The sequence below is a fragment of the Dendrobates tinctorius genome, unplaced genomic scaffold, assembly GCF_039654945.1.
Source record: "Dendrobates tinctorius isolate UK_male_01 unplaced genomic scaffold, ASM3965494v1 ptg000005l, whole genome shotgun sequence".
Lineage (NCBI taxonomy): Eukaryota > Metazoa > Chordata > Amphibia > Anura > Dendrobatidae > Dendrobates > Dendrobates tinctorius.
Genome location: NW_027361673.1, coordinates 8,212,041 through 8,228,526, shown reverse-complemented (window position 1 = coordinate 8,228,526; position 16,486 = coordinate 8,212,041). Strand labels below are relative to the sequence as shown.

Genomic DNA, 16,486 nt, shown 5'->3' with positions numbered 1-16,486 from the left:
ATTAGTCCCAGTTACAAGGGAAATGCAGCCTCCTGGTGAACAGCAGAGTTGTCAATCCCATGACTTTTGTATATGGTGCATGAAGCGCTATGAAATCTTCCAATTACAATATGCACACTTTTTTACATTGTGTATACAAGACAGAGAAAGCACAGACAGTAACAAATCATCTGTCTCTATGAGGGTCCTTGCTGCCAGAGACACAATTATCGCTTGTAGCTACATTACTAAGCAGTGATATTTGAGAACATCACTGCAGAGTAGGACCCAGACCACTTGGATGTTTAAAGTCTCTTGGCGGTTAGGAAGCAGTTAAACTGTGTTCTTCTTTCTGTAACAAAATATTTTTATAAATCATTTTTTTATCAAGATGAGAGATCGAAACACAGTTTTGGACTGACTGTGGCATTTTTCCTTTTTCACAGAATTTTACTTTTTTTCAACCTTTTTCATTTATTATATTTTTTTTACATTTTTATTATTTCTGAATTCCTTTGTAACTGAGGCTGGCATATGAACCATAGTTGCAGGATGACGTATTAGTCTGCTAATGTGCAGCAACTCTAGCACACTCATGGCTCCTGACAGTCAATTCCTTTCTTTTGCAGCTGCAGAATCTCTGTGCAGCTGTGGACTGCAAGGGCGTTTCTTTACATACCGTAATTGATATGATAGATACCACATGAGAAACAAAACACAATATTTTTGAACTTTTAAACTTGTATCTGTTAGTGGCTCTTTATTATGCCCTTATTCAAAGTGGTTATATATTCACTCAATGGAATATAAATAAACTCGCATGGTTCTAGATAAATATTTTTTTCTCGAGGTTTTTGTTACATTACATGTTGATTTGCTGATTTCTTAGAATGCTTTTTCAAGTGGTAAAGTAGTTAACGTTATAATGAAAAAACTAAATAATTATTTTTCTATTATTTATACAATGTATTATTATGTACTGCATAAATATTGTTTGGTAACCTTTATTGAAAGCTTGTTTGTATTTGAACGACACAGCATTTGCAAGTTCAGAAATGAGCCTGATTGCATGGTTCATTTTGTTCTCCATTGTAGAGCCAAGCTGTGGCCCACTACAAAGGCACGAAACATGCCAAGAAGCTCAAAGCACTGGAAGCCATGAAAATCAAGCAGAAATCTCTTGTTACCAAGGACAACACAAAGACTATCTTCACTTCCATCCCTACTAATACCATCAATGGGAGCTCTGAGAAAACAGGTTAAGCGATAATTTCTATTTTTTTGGCTGTTTAACTGCTGTATCTGTCTAGTTTTGCTTTCCTTTTGACATTCTCACAGTTTTGATTTTTTACCATGCTCATGTACTTGAAAAATGTTTGTAAGTGACAGTTGCATTACTTATATAACCATAATAACATCGCATAAAATATATATTAATTCTGTTTTCCTATAGTATCCTATTCCACCTTATATCACATAGTAATAGGGTCATAGCAATAGGGTAGAGCAGGATATACAGAACTTATATATAGGGATATATATTCTTTTATCATTTCTGCAAATTTAGGTAAAAAGTGAGTTAATACGGTTATCCCGCCATAATGTATGTTATGACCTTTACCCTATTTAGCCCTTAAGTGTCTGATTACTAGAACCTCCAACCATTCTGAAACTGAAGTCACTGTTTACATGAAGCAATAGTCAAGTGTGTGCACCATTGGTGCATTAACCTCTGCTTTAATGAGAAATCCCAGAATCCCATCCTCAGGTTTGGTGGTGTCTAAGCAGTTATTCACCCAATGATCAAACTCTTACTACCTAACCAATTGAGAAATATTAGGTTGTAATAAGGAATAACCCTTTGAAATGCTGATAGAACTCATAAAACAAACCAATGAGACTTGATACCCTCCACCATAGTCCATCATAGCCTTGGGGGTACTTGGTGTATTTTGTTTGAGTAGTGACATAGTTGTTGTACTTATTACATCTACATTTATAGATTGGAATTAAAAAGGATTTGTGCAGACATGCCTTATATATATCATATTAAGGCAAAACTTTTCCATTTCTTTTGATGACTACATTGCATTTTTTATTGATGCATAAAATTGTGCAATGTTCATTTTTGTGCATAAAACACAAGGTTTTCTGTAGCAGTTCTGACCTTTTGTGAATCATACAAAGTCTTATTGACATAGTGCAATTTTGTGTTGGGTTTTTTAGAGAAATTAAGGAATCTTAAGGAACTAAAAAGTACTAAAAAGTACTAAAAAGTACTTAAAAGTACAGAAAAACTACACCATTCAATCCTCTGTGATCCTAAATCATCTGCTACTGTAAGGCATCACACACCAAGATTTCCTGACGGACCCCTGATAATTTGTGAACCATATGAAGTCATACAACAGAGTTTTTAGTTTTTTTCGTAGTAAATTTAAGGAGTTGTCTACTAATCTGATATTGATGATTTACACTTAGGATAACAGACTGTTGGTGGACCAAGATCACTTGTTTAATTCAATAGGAACAGAGCTAAAGTTCTTGATCTTAGTTTTGTACCGCCACTGATTTGATGTTGTTCAGCATTCCTACAGATAGTTCACTATTATCAAAGTAGTAGTTAAACCCTTTAAAGAGTCTGTGTAAAAACAGAGGTAACTACTCAAGGCATTGGTTTAAAAACAGCTTCAAAAACTACAGAAACCCATTCTCTGAGAATAAAAATCAAAAGGCCTCATTTAGCCTAGATTTGCTGCAGTTTTTCATTTATTTTTCATTAGCTAAAACAGAAAATAGACTCAAACAGGAAAATATATCTTAATAAACATTAAATGTAAAACAACTTAAAACATTTCCATAACATTTGCATAATTTCCACAGATACAAACTGACGTGACACGTTGCATTTTCAGTCACAAATATGGTTGGAAAATATTATCTTATTTCTTTGCCAAGTTTTCATAGGTTAAAGGTTCAGTTTGTATGTGAGAGCACCATAGATGCGTAGGCTGGCTGTGTGCTTGAGATGTAAGGATTATTTTTTCACTGTTGTTTCAGACCCCTGAAGTGTCTCCATTTACAGACCTCAATAATGACATGTGGATCATAGGGAAAACACAGCATGAAAGAAAGCAGTCCAAACACCATTAACTGTGGTGATATCACCATGCAATGGTGCCGTGTAATGTTGTTACATTGCTACACAATACAGGATGGTATGATTCAGTGTGTTTTCCATTGTGTGCAGAATTACTAGGCAGTTTGTATTTTTAATGATTAATATTCTTATTGAACAACTACAGTGCTGTCAGTCAATCCAAAAGATTAATTATTATGAAAATTGAAAGTTTATGAAATTAAAAGTGAGATTTTGGCTTTCTTAACCCCTTTCCGACATCGGGCATACATTTACGCCAATGTCAGACTCTCTCCCTTTAATGTGGGCTCTGGCAGTGAGCCAACATCTTTCCCAGCACATATCAGCTGTTTTGAACAGCTGACATGTGCCTGCAATAGCCGCGGGTGGAATTGCGATCCATCCACGGCTATTATTCCATTAAATGCTGCTGTCAAATGCTGACAGCAGCATTTAACAATCTCTTCTGGCAAACACTCCGAAAATCCGCCCACCAGTGACCTGCATCACGTGATCGCGAGTCACCGAGTCATTGGCATGACAGCCAGAGGTCTCCTGAAGACCTCTATGGTTGTCAGCGCCAGCTTGCTGTGAGTGCCACCTGGTGACCGCCACTCATAGAACTTGAGTAATTCTGCTATATAGAAGGGATCTGATCATCGCCTCTATGTAGCAGAGCTGATCAGGCTGTGGTAGCTTCTAGTCTCACATGGAGACTATTAAAGCATGTGAAAAGTAAAAAAAAGTTTTTAAAAATATAAATAATAAAAAAATATAAAAGTTCAAATCACCCCCTTTAGCTCCATTCAAAATAAAACAATAAAAAAATCAAAAAAACAAATATTTGGTATCGCCGCGTTAAGAATCGCCCGATCTATCGATAACGAAAAGGATTAACTTGATCGCTAAACGGCGCAGTGAGAAAAAAGTCAAAATAGCAGAACGACGTTATTTTTGTTGCTGTGACATGGCATTAAATTACAATAACTGGCAATCAAAAGTTCTCATCTGCATCAAAATATTATCAATAAAAACATCAGCTCTGCATGCAAAAAATAAGCTCTCACCCAACCCGAGATCACGAAAAATGGGGAAGTTTCAGGTATCGGAAAACAGCGCAATTTTTTTGAACAAAGTTTGGAATTTTTTTTCACCACTTAGATATAAAAGAACCTAGACATGTTTGGTGTCTATGAACTCGTAATGACCTGGAGAATCATAATGGCAGGTCTGTTTTAGCATTTAGTGAACCTAGTAAAAAAGCCAAACAAAAAAACAACTGTGGGATTGCACTTTTTTTTTTGCAATTTTACCCCACTTGGGATTTTTTCCCATTTTCTAGTACATGACATGGTAAAACCAATGGTGTCGTTCAAAAGTACATCTTGTTCCGTAAAAAACAAGCTATCACGTGGCCATTTTGACAGAAAAATAAAAAGGTTATGGCTCTGGGAAGAAGGGGAGTGAAAAATGAAAATGCAAAACCGAAAAAAGCTCCAGGGGTTAACGGATTAAAATAATATCTGTGTGTGCACAGTTATTGGGCAACTATTAGGTTGTATGTTCTCTCATAGGGTCAATTATGCCTATGACACTCGACTCAAACTCTGTCAGAAAATTTCTGTAAGAAATTTAACAAGTTTTGACTTTTCAGAGTTAAATCTCTTTTTTGCCCGTTTTGCCTGGAGAAAACAAGCTGCCTAATAATTATGCACACTTTGTTAATGTGACCTACACCACTCCTCATTACACAAGACATGATCTGCTTCATTCAATAAGTAATCAAGTTTATTCAGTTTGGAGTAGAAAAATCTGTATAAAAATGTTGATAAGGTCAAATACTCACTTGCCTAATAATTGTGCACACAGTGTAGTATAATGCAGGTTAGAGTGCAATATAATACGGTACTGTATATATCAGTAGAATAAAATATTATAGTGTAAGATAGTAAAGTCTCAAACTGTATAGTACAGTAAAACAGAGTACAATACAGTAAAAGCCTAGTACTGTGTACAGAACAGTACAGCGTTGAGTAATTCTGCAGCGTTGTAACCGTATAGTCACTGATAACCAACATGGCTTTTAGAAAGCAAGGTCATGTCAAACCAATTTATATGCTTTTTATGAAGTTGTAAGCATGAATCTGGACAAGGGGCATCAAGTAGATGCAATGTACGTGGATTTTTATGTAACATTTGACACTATCTCAATTGGTAGAATGCTATGCTATAGTTACATCACTGGTGGTGATGAGTAGAAAATAAAATATTTCACATCTGACTGAAGTGTTACAGGTTCAGCAGCAAGGTTTTACTTTTTTAAAATAAGGCCAGGTTCACATGAGTGTATTAAAAATTGTCTGTTTTCCATCCAAAAATAATGACAATTTTCCATCCATATTGTCATCCATATGCAATCAGTGTTTCAAACGTATGTGTTTTTTTATGTCCATATGCTATCCATATCCCTAAGGGTACATTCAAATGAACATATTACACATCCGTGTACTATCCATATGCCAAACTGATAGCATACGGACAGGATACTGACCACTGCAAGTGAAGATACCATTTCATATGAACGCTTTTAGGCCATGTTCACACATTCAGTATTTGGTCAGTATTTCAGATCAATATGTGAAAACTAAAACCAGGAGTGGGACAATCAGAGGAAACTATAATAGAAACACGTCACCACTTCAACATTTTTCACTTACTACTGATTTTGGCTTACAAATACTGATATAAAATACTGGCCAAACACTGAATTAGTGATATGTCAAGAAGCAAATCGCTGTAGTTTTGGGAGGTGAATGTTGTCCCCTTCTTGTTGGGGTAGGATTTTAGTTACTCAACATTCCTGTTCCTAGCTTAGGTGTTTGGTGGGTGAGGATATTATTCACTATGATATTTTATTCTTTTCTCTGATTGTTTGTAGGATATATACTTATCTACACTTTACCGGGCATTGTCTCTGTGTATGTACATATACTGTACCCAAATAATATGGAATAGTGATTTATTTATCTGTTGGTATATTTGTTTAGTTAATTGACCTATGGGTATATGCACATCTCAATCCCTTGGAATAGAGCTCTGGCAAAAATTGAGAGATCACCACATCAAAACCCTGTCATAGGCAGCCCATTCTCCAGACCTAAACCCCATTGAAAACCTCTGGAATGTAATCAAGAGGATGATGGATAGTCACAAGCCATCAAACAAAAAAGAACTGCTTCAGTTTTTGAGCCAGAAGCACTGTGAAAGACTGGTGGCAAGCTTGCCAAGACGCATAAAAGCTGTTTCTAACCCCCTATCCCCAAAGGGTGGTTTGCACGTTAAAAAGCGGGCCAATTTTTACAATTCTGACCACTGTCCCTTTATGAGGTAATAACTCTGGAATGCTTCCATGGATCCTGGTGATTTTGACTATGTTTTCTCAAGACATATTGTACTTCATGATATTGGTAAAATTTCTTTGTTATGACTTGAGTTTATTTGTGAAAAAAAAAAGGAAATTTGGCAAAAATTTTGAAAATTTCACAATTTTCCAACTTTGAATTTTCATGCTCTTACAGTTGTGGCCAAAAGTATTGACACCCCTGCAATTCTGTCAGATAATACTCAGTTTCTTCCTGAAAATGATTGCAAACACAAATTCTTTGGTACTGTATTATTATCTTCAGTTAATTTGTCTTAAATGAAAAAACACAAAAAGAATTGTCCTAAAGCCAAATTGGATATAATTCCACACCAAACATAAAAAAGAGGGTGGACAATAGTATTGGCACTGTTCAAAAATCATGTGATGCTTCTCTAATTTGTGTAATTAACAGCACCTGTAACTTACCTGTGGCACCTAACAGGTGTTGGCAATAACTAAATCACACTTGCAGCCAGTTGACATGGATTAAAGTTGACTCAACCTCTGTCCTGTGTCCTTGTGTGTACCACATTGAGCATGGAGAAAAGAAAGAAGACCAAAGAACTGTCTGAGGACTTGAGGAAGCATGAGCAATCTCAAGGCTACAAGTCCATCTCCAAAGACCTTAATGTTCCTGTGTCTACCGTGCACAGTCTCATCAAGAAGTTTAAAGCCCATGGCACTGTGGCTACTCTCCCTAGATGTGGATGGAAAAGAAAAATTGACAAGAGATTTCAACGCAAGATTGTGCGGATGTTGGATAAAGAACCTCGACTAATATCCAAACAAGTTCAAGCTGCCCTGCAGTCCGAGGGTACGACAGTGTCAACCCGTACTATCCATCGGCATCTGAATGAAAAGGGACTGTATGGTAGGAGACCCAGGAAGACCCCACTTCTTACCCCGAGACATAAAAGCCAGGCTGGAGTTTGCCAAAACTTACCTGAAAAAGCCTAAAACGTTTTGGAAGAATGTTCTCTGGTCAGATGAGACAAAAGTAGAGCTTTTTGGGCAAAGGCATCAACATAAAGTTTACATGAGAAAAAAGAGGCATTCAAAGAAAAGACAATGGTCCCTACAGTCAAACATGGCGGAGATTCCCTGATGTTTTTGGGTTGCTTTGCTGCCTCTGGCACTGGACTGCTTGACTGTGTGCATGGTATTATGAAGTCTGAAGACTACCAACAAATTTTGCAGCATAATGTAGGGTCCAGTGTGAGAAAGCTGGGTCTCCCTCGGCGGTCATGGGTCTTCCAGCAGGACAATGACCCAAAACACACTTCAAAAATCACTAGAAAATGGTTTCAGAGAAAGCACTGGAGACTTCTAAGGTGGCCAGCAATGAGTCCAGACCTGAATCCCATAGAACACCTGTGGAGAGATCTAAAAATGGCAATTTGGAGAAGGCACCCTTCAAATATCAGGGACCTGGAGCAGTTTGCCAAAGAAGAATGGTCTAAAATTCCAGCAGAGCATTGTAAGAAACTCATTGATGGCTGCCGGAAGCGGTTGGTCACAGTTATTTTGGCTAAAGGTTGTGCAACCAAGTATTAGGCTGAGGGTGCCAATACTTTTGCCTGGCCCGTTTTTGGAGTTTTGTGTGAAATACATACATAGTAACATAGTTTTGAAGGCTGAAGGAAGACCTTATGTCCATCTAGTTCAGCCTATTTTTAGTGCAGCTGTTCTGCATTGTTGATCCTGGGGAAGGCATAAAAACCCTCAGAGTAGAAGCCAATTTTCTCCATAGGGAAAAAAATTCCTTCCCCTAAGCTGGGTCAGCTATCTACGTATAATATTATGTTATTCGTAACCTTTTATACTGTTACCCACAAGAAAAGCACCCATTCCTTTCTTAAATTCATTCAGTGAGTTGGCCATCACCACTTCCTCAGGAAGAGAATTCCAGAGCCTCACTGCTCTTAACGTGAAGAACCCTCTTCTATGCTGGTGCAGAAATTGTCTTTCCTCCAAACGAAGAGAATTCCCCCTTGTTCTTGTCACAGTCCTTGGTACAAACAGTTCATTGGAGAGATCTCTGTATTGCCCTGTGATATACTTGTACATATATATTAAGTCTCCCCTAAGTCTTCTCTTTTCTATAGTAAATAGACCTAATTTTGATAACCTTTCTGGGTATTGTAGTGAACCATCTCCATTTATCATTTTAGTAGCCCGCCTTTGAACCCTTTCAAGTTCAGTAATGTCTTTCTTGAGCACCGGCGTCCAAAATTGCACACAATACTCCAAGTGTGGTCTGACGAGTGATTTGTACAGAGGGAGAATTATGTTTTCATCTCATGTCCCCAGACCTCTTCTCGTGCATCCCATGACCCTATTCGCTTTGGTGGCAGCTGCCTGACACTGGGCACTCCAATTTAGCTTCTTATTGACTAAGATGCCTAAGTCTTTTTCCATGTCTGATTTCCCCAGCAGTTTCCCATTTAGTAAGTAATTGTAGCATCTGTTTCTCCTTCCCATGTGCATAACCTTACACTTATCTGTGTTAAACCTCATTTGCCATTTTTCAGCCCAGTTCTCCAATTTACTCAAATCTGTCTGTAGTTGCAAACTGTCCTCCTTTGTGTTAACTACCTTACATAGTTTTGTATCATCCGCAAATACTGATATTTTACTGTGTAATCCATCCTCTAGATCATTAATAAATATATTAAATAGTAGGGGGCCCAATACAGAACCCTGAGGTACCCCACTAGTAACCCTGGCCCAATCTGAGTATGCACCATTAATAACCACTCTTTGTTTTCTATCACTAAGCCAGCTACCTACCCATCTACACACATTTTCCCCTAGCCCAAGCTTTCTCATCTTACTTACCAATCTTTTATGTGGGACAGTGTCAAATGCTTTAGAGAAGTCGAGATAAATGACATCCAATGATTCTCCTTGGTCCATTTGAGAGCTTACATCCTCATAGAAGCTGATCAGGTTAGTTTGACAGGAGCGAGCCTTCATAAATCCATGTTGATTTGGAGTTAAACATTTATTAACATTGAGATATTCCATAATGGTATCCCTTAGAAACCCTTCAAAAATTATACCCACAACAGATGTTAAGCTTACCGGCCTATAGTTTCCAGTTTCCCTTTTACACACCTTTTTGAATATTGGTACCACATTTGCTTGCCGCCAATCAAAAGGAACAGACCCTGTTTCTATAGAGTCTTTAAATATAAGGAAATAGCTGAAGAGCCCGGCGCTGCCTGGGCATAGTAACTAACTGTGGTTAGTTATAACAAATTATAATTATCCTCCATCAAATAGTCCCGTGCGAATATACCCATCATACATATCCACCATCCCATAGGCCCATGCCCATATACCCTTCATACATATCCTCCATCCCATAGGCCCGTGCCCATATACCCATCATACATATCCTCCATCCCATAGTCGAGTGCCCATATACCCATCACACATCCTCCATCCCATAGTCCCATGCCCATATACCCATCACACATCCTCCATCCCATAGTCCCATGCCCATTTACCCATCATACATATTCGCCATCCCATAGTCGAGTGCCCATATACCCATCACACATCCTTCATCTCACAGTCCCATGCCCATATACCCATCATACATATCCGCCATCCCATAGTCCCGTGCCCATATACCCATCATACATATCCTCCATCCGATAGTCCAGTGCCCATATACCCGTCATACATATCCTCCATCCCATAGTCCAGTGCCCATATACCCATCACACATCCTCCATCCCATAGTCAACCATTATGACATCATAATGAGCGGCGGGGCTTGCAACCTATGATGACATCAGCATCGCCATGAAAACCATTGTGACATCATAATGAGGAGCGGGGCTTGATGCGCACACACTTTTTCCCCAGTATGTAGATAGGGGCAAAATTGTTTGGTGAATTGGAACGTGCGGGGTTAAAATTTCACCTCACAACATAGCTTAGGACGCTCTCAGGGTCCAGACGTGTGACTGTGCCAAATTTTGTGGCTGTAGCTGCAACGGTGCGGATGCCTATCCCGGACATACACACACACACACACAAACATACATACATGCTGTACATACATACAACCTTGAGCTTTATATATTAGATAGAGGCCTGTATATCACATTACTTAACTCCCTTAATACCCGAGGGTGAATGCCATCAGGGCCTGGTGATTTGTCAATTTTAATCTTACTAAGGCGGTTCTGCACTTCCTGGGTTAGGCAGGTAATACTTAATGGGGAGTTTACATTATCACTCTGCATTTCCCCTGGCAAATCCTTTTCCTGTGTGAACACTGTTGAGAAAAAAGTATTTAAAACATTTGCTTTTCCCACATCGCTCTCTATGTTTTAGAATCATAGAATCATAGAATCGTAGAGTTGGAAGGGACCTCCTGGGCCATCTGGTCCAACCCCCTGCTCAAAGCAGGATTCGCTAAATCATCCCAGTCAGATGTCTGTCCAGCCTCTGTTTGAAGACTTCCATTGAAGGAGAACTCACCACTTCTCGTGGCAGCCTGTTCCACTCATTGATCACTCTAACTGTCAAAATGTTTTTTCTAATATCTAATCTGTGTCTCCTCCCATTCAGTTTCATCCCATTGCTTCTAGTCTTTCCTTGTGCAAATGAGAATAAAGTTGATCCTTCTACAATGTGACAGCCCTTTAGATATTTGTAGACAGCAATTAAGTCTCCTCTCAGTCACTCTCAGTTTTCACCCGCATTGTTCTTTAAAGGGCCGACACCATCAATTTTAATCATTTTACTGTTTATATAATTAAAGAATAGTTTGGGGTTTGTTGCCCTTTTATTTCTGTATGGTATTGCTAGCTCGCAGTGGGTGTGTAAAACTGATTTAAATATTTCCCATTTATTTTCTGTGCTCCTATTTTTGAGGACATTGTCCCAATCAATTCGGCGAAGGTCCTCTCTAAGCTGATCAAACTTTGCTTTCCTGAAATTCAGCGTTTTTGTAACCCCCTTCCAGGGCACCTTACTGAAGGACAAGTGGAATTGTATTATATTGTGGTCACTGTTCCCTAGGTGCCCATCGACTCGTACTTCAGTTATTCTATCTGGCCTGTTGCTTAAAATTAAGTCCAGAAGGGCTGTCCCTCTAGTTGGGCCCTGCACAAGTTGTGACAGATAATTATCCTTGGTCACTGACAGATATTGGTTTCCTTTCTGAGATACACAGGTTTCAGTTTCCCAGTCTATGTCGGGGTAGTTGAAGTCCCCCATAATAATCACCGCATTGTGATTTGCTGCTTTGTCTATTTGATTCAATAATACATTTTCAGTGGATTCTGTTATATTTGGCGGCTTATAACAAACCCCTATGAAGATTTTATTACTTTTCCCTCCTTGTATCTCCACCCATAGAGACTCCACCTCTTCATTTCCCTCTTGTATATCTTCTCTTAGTGTGGGCTTTAAAGTGGACTTTATATATAGAAAGACTCCACCCCCTTTCCTTTTTTTACGATCCCTCCTAAACAAATCATATCCTTGCAAGTTAGCCGCCCAGTCATAGCTGTCGTCTAACCATGTCTTAGTTATTCCTACTATGTCATATTTTTCCTCATACATTACCAACTCCAGGGCTTCAATCTTATTGGTCAGGCTTCTTGCGTTAGTCAGCATGCAGGAAAGAAGTTTTGCTTCATTTTTCTTAGCTTCCTTCTGAGTACCCTGTCTTGGGTCCTCTTTACCACATCTAGTATCCTTGATTAGTTTGTCCTTCTGCTGCATGTTCTTGTCTGCTGTTTTTCCTCCCATCCCCTCTTCTTGTAGTTTAAAGCCCTCCTGATGAGCGTGGCAAGTCTTCTGGCGAATGTGTGTTTCCCAGGTTTTGTGAGGTGTATCCCATCTCTTGCGAGAAGTCCATCATAGAGGTAATTCACGCCATGGTCCAAGAATCCAAATCCTTGCTGCCTGCACCACCGTCACAGCCAGTTGTTCACCTCTAGTATCCTATTCCATCTTCTGATGCCATGACCATCGACTGGGAGGATTGATGAGAAAATAACCTGTACGTTCCATTCCTTTATTTTCTTCCCCAGAATTTCAAAGTCTTCGCAGATATTTGGTAGGACATTTCTTGCCGTGTCGTTTGTGCCTACATGTATCAGTAGGAAAGGGTAGTCGTCCTTGGATTTGAAGATAGTTGGTATCCTGTTGGCCACATCCTAGATTTTTGCTCCTGGGAGGCAGCATACTTCTCGTGCGTTGTGTCCGGCCTGCAGATAGTTGCCTCCGTGCCTCTTAGTAGTGAGTCGCCCATAACTACCACTCTTCTTTTCTTTCCATCCGCACTGCTTGTTGCTCGTGAGTGTTTTTGAGTGTCATTTGTTTCCGCTTTTATTGACAGAGTAACTTTTGTTGATAGTGTGTCTTCTCTTGTAGATACGGTATCATCCTGAGCTGTGCCATTTTCGTTCTCCAGCATGAGTGCTTCATATTGGTTGCTAAGCTGTGTGGGTGGTGGTGACCACTTGATCCATTTGCTTCTTTTCGTCACATGACTCCACTTTTCAGCCTCTGTATGTGCTCTGAAGCTTTTCTCACTTTCCAAATCCTGAATGGTTGCTTCTGCTTCATCCAAGAAGTCCTCATGTTCTTTAATTACCTTCAATGTTGCTATTCTTTCTTCCAGTCCCTGCACCTTTTCCTCTAAGAGGGCAACAAGTTTGCACTTCTGACAGGTAAAGTTGAGTTTTTGGGCTGGAAGATCCGTAAACATGTAGCATGTGTTGCAGGTGACCATGTGGATCTTCTTCTCTTCCATATTGCTGATGCAAGCTATGATGTCCACAAACAGCGAGACCCGGCAAGTCCCAGCGATCGATCAGCTTAAGGCGACACTTCTCCTCTTCCCAGAATGCACCGGAAATATGCAGATGAGCTTCCTGCTTCTCCAATCCCTGGTTTTGCGATGTCCTCAAACAGCGAGACCCGGAAAGTCCCAGCGATCGATCAGCTTAAGGCGACTCTTCTCCTCTTCCCAGAATGCACCGGAAATATGCAGATGAGCTTCCTACTTCTCCAATCAATGATCAATGTTTTGCTTTTTGCTTCATTCTCTTTTGTGTTTTTTCATTTAAGACAAATTAAATGAAGATAATAATACCAAAGAATTTGTGTTTGCAATCATTTTCAGGAAGAAACTGAGTATTATCTGACAGAATTGCAGGGGTGTCAATACTTTTGGCCACAACTGTAAATCACAGAAATATGTCACACAAAATCACATAATACCTAATAAGTAACATTTCCCACATGTTTACTTTACATCAGCACAATTTTGGAACTAAATTTTTTTTTGTCAGGAAGTTATAAGGGTTAAAAGTTGACCAGCGATTTCTCATTTTTAAACTCTATTTTTTTTAGAGACCACATCCAATTTGAAGTCACTTTGAGGGGTCTATATGATAGAAAATACCCAAAAGTGACACGATTCTAAAAACTGCACCTCTCAAGGTGCTCAAAACCATACTCAAGTTTATTAACCCTTCTGGTGCTTCACAGCATCTTTTGGAATGTATAAAAAAATTAACATTTACCTTTTTTCACAAAAAAATTACTTCAGGTCCAAGTTTTTATTTTCCCAAGGGTAACAGGAGAAATTGGACCCCAAAAGTTATTGTGCAATTTGTCATGAGTAGGCTGATACCCCATATGTGGGGGTAAGCCACTGTTTGGGCACATGGCAGAGCTCGGAAGGGAAGGAGCACCGTTTGATTTTTTTCAACCCAAAATTAGCTGGAATTGAGATCGGACGCCATGTCACCTTTGGAGAGCTCCTGATGTGCCTAAACAGTGGAAACCCCCCAGAAGTTACCCCATTTTGGAAACTAGACCCCCCCAAGGAACTTATCAAGATGTGTGGTGAGAAGTTTGAACTCTCAAGTGCTTCACAGAAGTTTATAACGTAGAGTCATAAAAATAAAAAAATCAGATTTTTTTCCACAAAAATGATCTTTTCACCCCCAATTTTTTATTTTCCCCAGGGTAATAGAAGAAATTGGACCACAAGAGTTATTGTACAATTTGTCCTGAGTACGCTGATACCCCCTCAAACCCTAACACACCTCTAACCCCAACCCTAACCCTAGCTCTAACCTTAATAGAAAAATGGAAATAAATACTTTTTTTTCTTTTATTATTTTTCTGTAACTAGGGGGGTGATAAAGAGGAGTATGATTTACTATTTATAGTGGGTTTTTATGTTTGTCAGCTGTCACACGCTAAAAGATGTTTCAAAAACCACATTTTGAAAGCTATAATTTTTCCAAATTTTGGCCCACAGAGTCATGTGAGGTCTTATTTTTTGCAGGACGAGTTGATGTTTGACATTTTTGATCACTTTTTATTATGATTTTTGGGAGGCAGAATGAACAAAAACCAGCAATTCATGAATTTCTTTTGGGGGGGCATTTATACTGTTCCACCTGTGGTAAAATTGATAAAGCAGTTTTTTGGGTTAGTATGATTACAGCGATACCTCATTTATATCTTTTTTTATGTTTTGGTGCTTTTATACAATAAAAACTATTTTATGTAAAAAATAAATATTTTTGAATCGCTTTAATCTGTGAGCTATAACCTTTTTATTTTTTATGCTGATGATGCTGTATGGCAGCTCATTTTTTGCGGGACAGGATGATGTTTTCAGCAGTACCATGTTTATTTATATCCGTTGTTTTGATCATGTGTTATTCCACTGTTTGTTCGGCGGTACGATGATAACGCATTTTTTTTTGCCTTTTTTAAGGGGTTCCCTAAAAGGGTTAACTAGTGGGACAGTTTTATAGGGCAGGTCGTTACGGACTCGGCAATACTAAATATGTGTACTTTTATTGTTTTTTTTTATTACATAAAGAAATGTATTTTTGTAACAATACTTATTTTTTTCTTTATTTAGGAATATTTAAAAAAAATTTTCACAAATGTAAAAATTTTTTTTTACTTTGTCCCGGGGTGGGACATCACTATATAGTGTCAGATCGCTGATCTGACACTTTGCAGAGGACTGTGTCAGATCAGTGATCTGACAGGCAGTGCAGGAGGCTTGCCGGTGCCTGCTCTCTGCAGGCACTGACAAGCCACCTCCCTGCAGGACCCGGATGGACCCCGTGGCCATCTTGTATCTGGGGGCCTGCAGGGAGGAGGCCCTCAGAACAAAGCAATCACATCCCGTTGTTCTGAGGTTGTCAGGGAAGCACGCAGGGAGCCCCCTCCCTGTGCAATGCTTCACTTTGCCACCAGAACGCTGTGATCATGTTTGATCGCAATGTGCAAGGGGTTAAAGTGCCAGGAGCAGTCCGTGACTGCTCCTGGCACTTAGTGCCGGGTGTCAGCTGTGATAATGAGCTGACACCTGGCCGCGATCAGCCGCACTCCCCCCGTGACCCGTGAGCGCAGCTGATTGATGATGTACTATCTCATCCATGGGAATTAAGTCCCAGGGCACATGGATGGGATAGTATGTCATATGGCAGAAAGGGGTTAAAAATTATGGTTATTCTACAAAATATTGATTTCAGAACCCTTCCTGAGTGAAAACATTAGTATTGTTGTTTTTAATTGATTATGAACTTGTTTTCTTTGCATTATAAACTTGTTTTCTTTGCATTATTTGAGGTCTGAAAGCACTGCCTTTTGTTTTTTAATTTTGATCATTTTTCTTTGTCAGAAAAAAATTGCAAAATGTATTGCTTGGAAATTCGGAGACATGTTGTCAGAAGTTTATAGACTAAAAGAACAATTTCCATTTTACTCAAAAATGTACCCAAAAATTAGACAAACTGAACATTTGAAAGTGGTCTCTTAATTTTTGCCAGAGCTGTATATATCCTATTATTATTTTTTGTTGCATGTATGTTATACCAAATAGAAAAAATAAAGACGCGCACTCGTGCTGTAGGAGGAGGTGCTGACGTGGATAT

General features: G+C 39.0%; 1 protein-coding gene across 3 annotated transcripts in view; it reads left to right on the top strand.

Annotated features, from left to right (window-relative positions):
• Positions 1-16,486, top strand: part of ZNF385D (zinc finger protein 385D) — a 615,949-nt gene that overhangs the window by 404,764 nt on the left and 194,699 nt on the right. For all 3 annotated transcript variants that reach the window (XM_073568247.1, XM_073568257.1, XM_073568267.1), the window contains one exon: positions 1,075-1,237. In XM_073568247.1, coding sequence (XP_073424348.1) covers positions 1,075-1,237 — 163 coding nt within the window. The remainder of the gene's footprint in view (positions 1-1,074; positions 1,238-16,486) is intronic.